The sequence below is a fragment of the Charadrius vociferus genome, unplaced genomic scaffold (genome assembly GCF_000708025.1).
Source record: "Charadrius vociferus isolate BGI_N301 unplaced genomic scaffold, ASM70802v2 scaffold527, whole genome shotgun sequence".
NCBI lineage: Eukaryota > Metazoa > Chordata > Aves > Charadriiformes > Charadriidae > Charadrius > Charadrius vociferus.
Window position 1 is genome coordinate 41,056 of NW_009649428.1, and position 10,800 is coordinate 51,855.

At 45.0% G+C, this 10,800-nt stretch overlaps 1 protein-coding gene across 1 annotated transcript; it reads left to right on the forward strand.

Annotated features, from left to right (window-relative positions):
* The first annotated feature begins 3,480 nt into the window (after nt 1-3,480).
* Nucleotides 3,481-4,416, forward strand: LOC104290403 (olfactory receptor 10A7-like). Its single transcript, XM_009889495.1, has one exon. It carries the CDS (start codon nt 3,481-3,483, stop codon nt 4,414-4,416), a length of 936 nt encoding a protein of 311 aa, XP_009887797.1.
* The last annotated feature ends 6,384 nt before the right edge of the window (nt 4,417-10,800 follow it).

Below are 10,800 nucleotides of genomic sequence, written 5' to 3' on the forward strand. Positions count from 1 at the left end.
CTGTAACCAGTGGTGTCCCCCAGGGGTCAATAGTCGGTACAATTTTGTTCAAGATATTCATTAATGACTTGGATGAGGGGACAAAGTGTATCCTCAGCAAGTTCACTGATGATACCAAACTGGGAGGGGTGGCTGACTCTCCAGAGGGCCACGCTGCCATCCAGCGTGACCTGGACAGGCTGGAGAGCTGGGCAGAGAAGAACCTAATGAGGTTCAACAAAAGCAAGTGCAAGGTCCTGCACCTGGGGAGGAAGAATGCTAAGCACCAGTATAGGTTAGGGGTGGACCTGCTGGGAAGTAGTTCTGAGGAGAAGGATCTGGGGGTCCTGATAGACAGTGAATTATCCATGACCCAGCAATGTGCCCTTGTCGCCAAAAAGGCCAATGGAATCCTGGGCTGCATATGGAAGAGTGTGGCCAGTAGGTCACAGGAGGTCATTCTCCCCCTCTACTCGGCACTGGTGAGGCCACAACTGGAATACTGTGTCTAGTTTTGGGGTCCCCAGTTCAAGAGGAACTGGGAACTGCTGGAGCGAGTCCAGCGAAGGGCAACTAAGATGATTTAGGGATTGGAACGTCTCCCTTATGAGGAAAGGCTGAGAGAGCTGGGACTCTTTAGCCTGGAGAAGAGAAGGCTGAGGGAAGACCTTATTATTGCTTACAAATATCTAAAGGGTGGGTTGAAGGAGGATGGAGCCAGACTCTTTTCAGTGGTTCCCAGTGGCAGGGCAAGGGGCAATGGGCACATGTTGGAACATAGGAAGTTCCATTCAAATACACGGAAAAACTTAATTATGGTTAGGGTGAGAGAACACTGGCACAGGCTGCCCAGGGAGGTTGTGGAGTCTCCTTCTCTGGAGACTTTCAAAACCCGCTTGGATGCACTCCTGAGTAATGTGCTCTAGGTAATTCCTGCTTTAGCAGGGGAGTTGGACTAGATGATCTCTAGACGTCCCTTCCAACTCTGAAGATTCTGTGATTCTGTGAATTCCATCTTTTTTCTGATACATCATCTATTTTATTCTATTTATCAACTGGATACTTGGAATTTTTTACGATAAATGTCAAATTGGTTTGAAAATTAACTGTAAAGATTTTTAAATGGTGTTTTAAAGACAAAGAGATGGAGGAATGATTTAAAACTACCCACCAATGATAAATATCTTTGTCATGGGCACAGGATGAGAAAAAAGGACGTACTGGCATTGACAGCTTCAGAGACAGATAAGAATAGAAGGCTGGTTGATTCTGTTCTCGTTATTTTAAAGAAAGTATTTAGTAAAAGGAGAATATGATGAAGAAAATAGAAAGTCTGGGGTTTTTTTTCACTTTCAAGTGAATATTAAAAATTTAGCTTTTCAGTGTATTGTATTACTGTAAACATTCTTCACAGAGCTTGGATGGAAAAGGATGTGCCTTAAACACACCTGTAACACCTTGAGACTATAAAGACACAATCAGTAGATAATTTACTAGATTAATTTACTTTATTGTCTGAAAAAAGACATTTTAAGGTAAGCTACATAATTTTAATTTGTTTTCTTCATTGTGTTTTGGTTCAGGAACCGCTACAATATGATTTTCACATTAGTCACTTACAACCTGTGGTCAATCATGGTACTATTAAAGCTGACATTCAAAACAGCATTTCCTCTGCTATTGTAAGTATATCATTGGCTTGTTATCTCCCATTGCCCACAGAGAGAGCATTAAGTTCTGAACAACCAACTATGACATTTCTAAAATCAGCTGAAATCAATCCCACCCATAGGGGAAATGGGAATTTCAAGAGAGTCTACTTAATACTGGAGTAAGTCATGTGTCAGAGGTAGCTCAGCTTTTCTCCTCTTGGCCACAAAAAAATAAAGATGCATGGAGGTCTCTACCCTTTCAGCTGCACCCAGTTCAACTAAAATTGGAAGAAATTAAATTCCTTTTCTTCTTCTTCTCTGTGAGGCTAGTCTTTGGTGACTGGCATTATGATATCTGTGTGAAGGGCAGGTAAATTCCATTTATGGTGCTTTGGAGAAAACATGACTAATGTTACATGGAATATACCATGTGCTAATGTCACAGATTATTCAAGCTGTGGCAGGTGTCCATCAGCATTTAAAATGCAATGTAAAATCTGCAATGTAAGCTGACTGTTGGAGTAATCAGCCCAGCACTGTCCCTAATGTATGAAAACAAAGGAAATTCTTCTAGTGAAATTTGCATGATCCGTTTTGGAGGCGCTGGACAGCAGAACTGCTGAAGGTAGGACACTTGCTCCAGAATGCTTATTGTGAATACATAAAGCAAATTCAAGGAAGAACTAAACAAGAATTACACAAGTGAGAGTTATTTGTGAGGAGTGTTCTGCGTTAGGGAATAAAACACTAACCTATCAGTAAAACAATGACTACTGTGAATTTTATTGACTTAACAGGCAATGACTTAAGAGTCTAAAACTTTCATAAGGGATCAAAGAGCAGAATTAGGTAATGAAGATGTGGCAGAAAGAGAAACTAGATGGAGTCAGTACGAGGAGTCATTGAATCATGGTAGGGCTGTATGTACTGCTCTTGCTTTGATGATATATCCTTCTCTATGAGATGTGCTTTCTTGACCAGGTGCATGTGTGTACAGTGGAAAAGGTGCTCCCCCGCTCTGCCCCTCCATATGGGTACATTTCTGCTGCCCAAATGCACTCTGTGCCTTGAGATTTACTGGTGTAGTCCAGTGATTGGTTGCCTCTTTGGGAAGAGATGACAAGCCTGAAGAATGACCGCATTCCCCTCTGTGGCAGGCTTATTTCTTCCCTCTTTCTGTGCATCAGTTTCCCACTCTGGGCAGAAAGAAAAGACAAAGCTACCACGGCTGGCACAGCGCTGCATGAATATCCCATCAGCATTGCACACACAGCAACACTCACCAGGGTAAGGAGGTAATGTGACTAATGAAGCAGATGGTACTGAGCTTCACCCTCTACACTTCATTAGTGTTCTCTGTGGCTATCTTTCCCTCTGATTATTCCTTCTTCCTTTGCCTGTCTATATACAATGGGTATTTTGATTTGCTTTGGTTTGTTTTTGCTTTCTTTGGACTGTAGGTGTTCTGGTCATCATCTGGGCTTTCACTTCGGTGCAGAAAGCACCTATGGAACCCCTTGGGATGACAGATCTAACATCTGGGGGGAGCACATACTGTCAGCAATTAACCATACACCCATACTGGAGCCAACGCTTAAATACTAACTCCTCATAGTTGTATGCTTGGTCACTACCCCAAACTATGAAACTCAGAGAGCACGAACATAACATGCTTTCAGCACGCACAGCCATTGCCTTCTTCCTTTGTTCAGCTAAGTCCGCTATAGAGTTGCACCCCTCAATCCAGTGACTCTCCAGGAATTCCCAAGAGACTCCTCGCTTCAGCAACTGGCAGAATCTTGGTGCAGTGACTCCCCCTCTGACAGTCTGTCCATTTGATTCCTCCCAGATGAAGCCAACAGATGAACCAGAACCAGGAAACCACACTCTGCTGACTGGATTTGTCCTCTCTGGATTCTCCAAAGACCCAGAACTGCAGCACTTGCTATTCTTCACATTCTGCTTAATTTACACCATCACCATCATTGGGAACCTTCTCATCTTCATGATCACAGTGCACCCCTCTTTCTGTGTGCCCATGTACTTCTTCCTCCGGGTCTTGTCCATCCTGGATGTTTCCACAGCATCGATCGTTGTTCCCAAGATGCTGGTAAACTTCCTGTCAGAGGACAGGAGCATTTCCTACATGGGCTGTGCCACACAGCTCTACTCTGTGATTTTTTTAGGAGCCACTGAATGGTACCTTTTGGCAGCCATGGCCTATGACCGTTACATGGCCATATGCAACCCCCTTAGATATGCAGTCATCATGAACAGCAGAGTTTTTGTTTCCTTGGTTCTGCTGTCATGCTGCAGTGGTAATGTTGTGTCGGTGGTGCAGACAGCTTGGGTGTTCTCATTGTCGTTTTGTGGGCCCAGGAAGGTTAACTACTTCTTCTGTGATATTCCCCCCCTCATCATGCTCTCCTGCACTGACACCTCTTCATACGAAAAGCAGATCATTACAGCCACAGTGCTGGTCATCTTCACACCATTTTGCCTCATTCTGGTATCCTATGCCTGCATCATCTCCAGCATCCTGAAAATTTCCTCTGCAGAGGGCAGACACAAGACCTTCTCCACCTGTTCCTCACACCTAATTGTTGTAGCATTGTACTGTGGAAGTGGGACCTTGATTTACTTACGTCCCAAAGCCAGTTACTCTCAAGACGCAAAGAAATTTCTGCCTCTCACATACACAGCCATAATCCCTATGTTAAACCCCCTGATTTACAGCCTGAGGAATAAAGATGTGAAAGAAGTACTAATCAGAATGATGGGCTGAGCTCATGAAGAAATAAATTTTTTCTTGTCTATGAATGTGTGGTTTAAAAATGTTGTTTCCATTTTTGGTGTGTATGTAAGCTCACACTAGCTCACTGGAAACACCAGAAGTAAAGAGGGATTTCATACCTGAGAATATTTTGGCCTCATTCTTGACTCCAGAAGCAAATTGTTTAGAATTTCCATTTCTTCCTTAGGAGTACGAAAAGTATACCAGACATTTCTTCTAAAACAGAGCACCTAAAACCCACCCTACTTCCCACACCTTTTTCAGGTATTCCGGCTTGAAGTTCTCACTTTCATTGCAGGAGTTCAGCTGCCCTCTCACTTAAGAAATATGCTTTTACAGGGAACATTTTCAGATAAGCGTACACAAATTGATAGTGAGTAGATGGGATGCTTTGACCTTTTTTTTTTTTCCCCCCTTGTTGTATGATTCCCTTTCCTTGCAGCAGAAAAGGAGATTCACTGAATGCAAGTGATAAAGAAATCACTGCAACACTTTAAAAGACTCATGGTTTTTGTTGAAGGTGTGAGGAAGGCAAAGGAAAGGAAGGTAAACTAATGGTCCTTTGCTGTTTCCAGCAAGAACTAAGCATTTCGTATAGTAGAGTGCCAACAAGCATCTTGGAGTCTGAGTCTTGGGATAATTAGCATTCTGCATCTGTCAGCTGGAGAAATTCATGTAGGCATGATAACAGGACAGTTGCAAGAGGAGTAGCTGAGATCTCCACAAGCACACAGAGAAAAAGCCATGCTATGGCCTTGGAGTATTCATTTGGGAGAGGGGGAAGACAACAGCACTAGCTTTCTCTGAGAGGGAAAGAAAGGGAAACTAGTCTCCTGCATGGTCAAGGAAAGTTCTGTGTCCAGAAGTGACCGTGTGAAAGTGTAGCATCACTCTGTATGTGCCATTTCTGGCACCTGGACAGATTTCCCCAGGAGCTCCTATGTTCTGTTTCCTCTCCAGTGCAGCACAGGGGAAGCTTCCACCCCTGTGGCCAGGCTCCACATTTGTCATTTTGGTTTCCAAGACTGACTGGGAAAAGAATTTGTGGTTCGGGAATGGGGAAAAAAACCCACAAAACTACCTAACAAAAAAATCTAAAAGATGTCAATGAGTGTACATCTACAGTTGTAGTTTAGTGACTTGTTTATACACAGACATACACAAGGGGGAAGAAAAAGACCACAAGGAGCAAGAAAAACCCTCTCTTGGGATTCACCTCCAGCAGGGCAAGCTTTCTGCTGTCAGAAAACAACATACACCTTACGAAACCTGAGCACTGGTTTAATGCAGCTGCACCCCCTAGGGCTAAAATTCAGCCTTCTCTGTAGTTGCCTAAAGGTATTTTGGGTACAATCATGGGGCTTGTGGGTATAACCCATGGCATACAGGAAACTTATGCTCCTTTTCACTGATACCTCACCCTGCATGAAAGCGCTCCAGATGCCATGGGGTCTTAATTTTGAATTTTGCCCTGTCCCAGTTGTCTAGTTTTAGATTGTTGCTGAGTCTTCCTGAAAGTCAAAGGAATGTAATGAACAACTTTGGAAGGAAAGTTGGACCAGGTTTGTGTTTGGACATAATGCATCTCTCTGTGGATATAAACGTGATGGTTATAAAAGCGTCCAGGACAACTTACTCCTGGTTCAGTCCAGGGACATTTACATTCAACTCGGGTCACCTGGTGTGGGATAATGCGGTTTCTGGGTAGAATAAAGAGTTAGGAAACAGGCAGGGGAAAAGAATACTAGAACCTACAGAGACAGCACATCTGTGACTGTCATGAGAATAAATTCTGTCACCATGGCTTGCTTTTGCAAACAAGACCATCTTTAATTATCTGCTTATTGTAAAGGAGACTTTCCAAAGGGAGAAAGGAATCCATAGCATTCTTCCCTCTGGCTGTAGTTTAGTGACCTGCTACAAGCACAGGTTTCTGTTGAGATAGGGTTGCACTGCACTCTTTCAGATCTATGAAATCCCACATGGTATTTGTATTGGCTTTCTATGGCAAGGGTGAGGATGGGAGGGGGAGTGGAGCTGCAGAGGTGTCCTCAGAGGTGAGAAGAGACCAGGAGCTACTCCCATGTCAAACACAGCGAAGGCTCCAAGACAGACCCAAGGCTGCAAGACAGACCCACTGCTGCCTAAAACAGAGCTGATGAGCGATGCTGGTGCCGCCTCTGTGACAACGTATTTATGCTGCACAGCAGCTGAGAGAGAGGAGTGAGAAAATTTGACGGAAACAGCCCTGCAGACACTCAGGTCAGTGAAGCAGGAGGGGGAGGATGTGCAGAGTGTCCCCTGCAGCCCACAGAGAAGACCATGGTGGAGCAGGTTCTCCCCCTGCAGCCCATGGAGGACCATAGTGGAGCAGATCTCCACACTGCAGCTCACTGAAGACCTCATGCTGCAGCAGGTAGAGATGCCCTGAAGGAAGCTGTGACCTGTGGGGGACCAATGCTGGACCAGTCTGTTCCTGATGGACTGTGCCCCATGGAAAGGACCCATGTTGGAGCAGTTCTTAAAGAACTGCAGCTCATGGGAAGGACCCACATTGGAGAAGTTCATGTAGGACTGTATCCTGTGGGAAGGACCTCATGCCTGAGCAGCGGAGGAGCATGAGGAGTAAGGAGCAGCAAAGAAAACTTGTTATGAACTGACTGCACTCCCCATTCCCCACCCCCACCCCCAACCCCCCACTGGGCAACGTGGGGGGGGGAGGTAGAAGAATCAGGAGTGAAGTAGAGTGAAGTTGCCTTGGAAGAAGAGGGGTGGTGGGAAAGTGGTTTTAGTTTTATTTCAATTTCTCAGTATCCTACTCTGTTATTAATTGGCAATAACTTAAATTCATTTTCTCAAGACAAGTCTGTTTTGCCCATGATGGTTTCTGATGAGTGATCTCCCTTGTCCTTATTTTCTCCCCCCTGTCCTGCTGAGGGTGCGAAGTGATAGAGAGGCTTGGTGAGCACCTGGCAGCCAGCCAAGGCCTGTTCATCTCCTGGTGCAGTGAATCCTTCTGTAACCCAAAGTCAAAAGTGCATTGTTTTACTGTAGTGCAAGGTCAAGCTCTACTGTTCAGCTCAAACTCCACCTGTGTGAAATTAAACTCTGTAGTGCAGATGCCTACAGCCTTGCTGGTCTCTTGAGCCCCTCTCTGCTGAGTGAAGAGGATCTGGCACATGTCAGGCATGATCTCTCAGGCCAAAAGTTGCTGTCTGCTTCAGGGCGAGACACTCTTGCCCTTGACTGCTGCACAGATCTATGTCACTCGTGAAAGGACATCAGCTAAAGGCTTTGTGTTGCCTTCCATGTGGATGCCTTCTCATGGAGGTTTTAACACAATGCCTAGTTGAGTGAGGATATCAGTGAGATCTCCTCTGCCTACAGTGGAAACCAAGAAACCTAGCTTGTCTGTAGATACCTACACAGCAGGCACCAAAACCGTTATGACAGGAATCTCTCCCCGGTATAAGGGAGGTGCATTTCACCAACTAGTCCCACCCATTAACACCAGCATCCGTAACGTTAAATAAGTTTATAACTTCTTTTCTTTTCCCCTGCCATTAAAACCCAAAGGTTTTTCATGAATATTAATGGCCACCTATTACTTTCTCCCTGAATATAGTTACAAAGAAAAGACATTCTCTTCCCTCCAGGCCTTTTACTCAGCTGTACCTGTGCTATAAATTAGTCTCACATTCACACAGGAACATGAGACACCTCTGTGAGAATGTTAAACTGTGTAGCTTTCCACTGGGTGAGATTGTGATTGTTCCAACAAAGCCAGCTAGGGAAATTATAAAACACCTCACAGCTCTTTGGGGTTTGGAATGACGACATAGCAAATGAAGTACTGGCATTGAGAGGAATATCACTGCAGCGATTCAAAAAGTTCACTCTGTTTATTAGGATTGAATAAAATTCATTAGGATTAGATAAAATCCACTGCAAGCAAGTGTCATGGTTTGGGCTGGTCTGGCCACTAAGGCGAACAACAGGTGCTCTCTTCAAACCCTCTCCCTTCCGAGAAGAGAGAGAGAAAATAAAAGAGAGAGAGACTATGAGCTGAAAAGAAAGTAGACTACTTGGACCCTGGTGACTGAAGAAAGAAACTGACCCTCTGATCCATCAGCCTGTATACTGAACGTGAGGCAGATGGGATGGAATACCCCGTTGGATAGTTTTGGGTCACCTGTCCTGTCAGCTCTTCCATGCAGGTGCAACCCCTCTATGCTTTTCCACTTCCAACTCTCTAATGGGGCACACAACAAAGTTAGCTGAGCTTGGCTGTTACAGGAATAAGAATAAGCAAGAGCCTTTCTACATACCGTTCCTTGGCATTTACTGTCTTATGACTCTGTACTCTACTTCCAAGGAAATAGTAGGTGGGATCTGTACTCTGTACTCTACTTCAGGTAGCAGACATTACCTGAAGAATATACCATTACTCAAAAGAAAACTGGTTCTGTTTTACCTCAAACCAGGACATCAAGGAAAAGGCGGTCCACATTAATTTCCATGGCACTTTCAGCTGTGTGCGTGAAGCTCACCCATGCCCTGTTCTTAGGCACCTGCACTGCAGGTATCCAAATGTGACATGGTGAGCCCGCTTTACAGCCAGTGAGAGGCAGAGGAGAGAGGGGGCCACTGGGATATAGTCTTTCCAGAGGGCATTTTTTTCTCCTCCATGTGAAAGGATCCTATTATTTGACTGACCATGCCTCTGGAGGAGCCTGTTCATTCGCCGTCTCTGCTGCTGAGGGTGCTGGATCCTCTCCTTAGTTTCCATACGCTTCCATAAGAGACTCAGATCTACAGGCAGAAGGTGCACACAGGAAGTGGAAAGGTGACCCTAGTGACTCACGCTGCACCTGGCATGTCATAGTTATAGCTCTCAATTCTGTGCAGTGCCCTTGTGCTACTTCTCCCACCGACTTCTGGGCCAAGTGACCTGCCCCCCAGGAAAGGAAATAGAGCCTGAAGGCCTGCCTCATGCAGGAGCTGTAGGCCTTCAGGCACAAATGGTTGAAGTAGCAGGCCCTGGGAATATCAGCCTGGAACAAGCACCACTCCTGAAAGCACCAGGGATTGGGGAGTTAGTTGGGGAGTGAGATAGTGAGATAGTTGGGGACCCTGCTGGGTTTCCCACTATCAACTTTTAGACATTGAAGCTGAGCTGGTAGAGAAAGAAGTGTATCTTCAAAGCCAAAGTCATTGAATGACAACAGATAGAACACCACAAACCACTAAGTGCACTCAGGTCACCCTGGAAGCCCCAAAGTTCCTTTTTGTTGGGCCAGATATGCATAGAAAGAGAAAAATGTTGGAAAAATTGATAAAAACCTAAGTGTCCACTTGGTGGACTTGTAAGTGTCTACCTTATAATGAGGGATTCTCTGGGAAGCATCAGAAAGGCCTGTCAGACACTGACAACAAAAAACAAAGCAAAGAAGACATTGAGTACCTCTGTCTTATCTTCATCTGCTCTCTAAATCACAAGCCCATTCAGCAGTGAGCCCATATTTTCCACCGTTGTTCTTTTCCTGTTAATGTAGCAATAGAAGTTCCTCTGGTTGCCCTTGACATCTCTTGCAATTCTGAGTTTCAGTTGAGCTTTGTTTTACCTAACAACATTGCTGGACGCCAGGACAATGTTTCTGTATTCCTCCTTTGTATTCTGTTCCTGCTTATACTTCTTTTATATGCTTTCTTTTGCTTTGGAGCTCAGTTGTTTGGCCGAGCTGGTCTTCTGATATCTCTGCTTGCTTTCCTGAGTATCCAGAGGGACCATTTTTGTGCTTGAAGGAGATTTCCCTCGATGACTTGTGAGCTCTCTTGACCTCTTTTGCCCTTTACAGCAGATCCCTGTAGGTGGGATCCCACCTACTATTTCCTTGGAAGCAAGGACCAACAATGGCAGGGTAGAAGTCTGACGGCATCCTGGACTCTATCAGCAGGAGTGCAGCCGGGAAAGCTGGGGAAGTGAGTAAAGTCCACTTTACTCAGTACTCATCTGATCACATCTAGAACGCCAGAATGAACCCGGGGTGTCTGTGTGTGTGGGTGTGTGTGTGTCAGTGAACCCACCCCATTACTATCAGGTCAGTCTCAAGCTGTCCTTTGCAACAAAACGGCTAATTCAACCTGAAACTGAACTCAGCATGAATGGTAACAGCTCAGTCTACAAACACTCCCAGATGGCTGTACGGAGGAAATCGGGATTTAGTCCTTCTTCTCTACACAGCTTTCTAATACTGCTGTCTCTATGCCAGCACGCATTACAACCCCAAGCATCCCCACACCACCCACCATAGACTTCACTCCCACATGATACGCCTCCTCAGCATCATGCAAAACAAATACTACCTTTGCCGC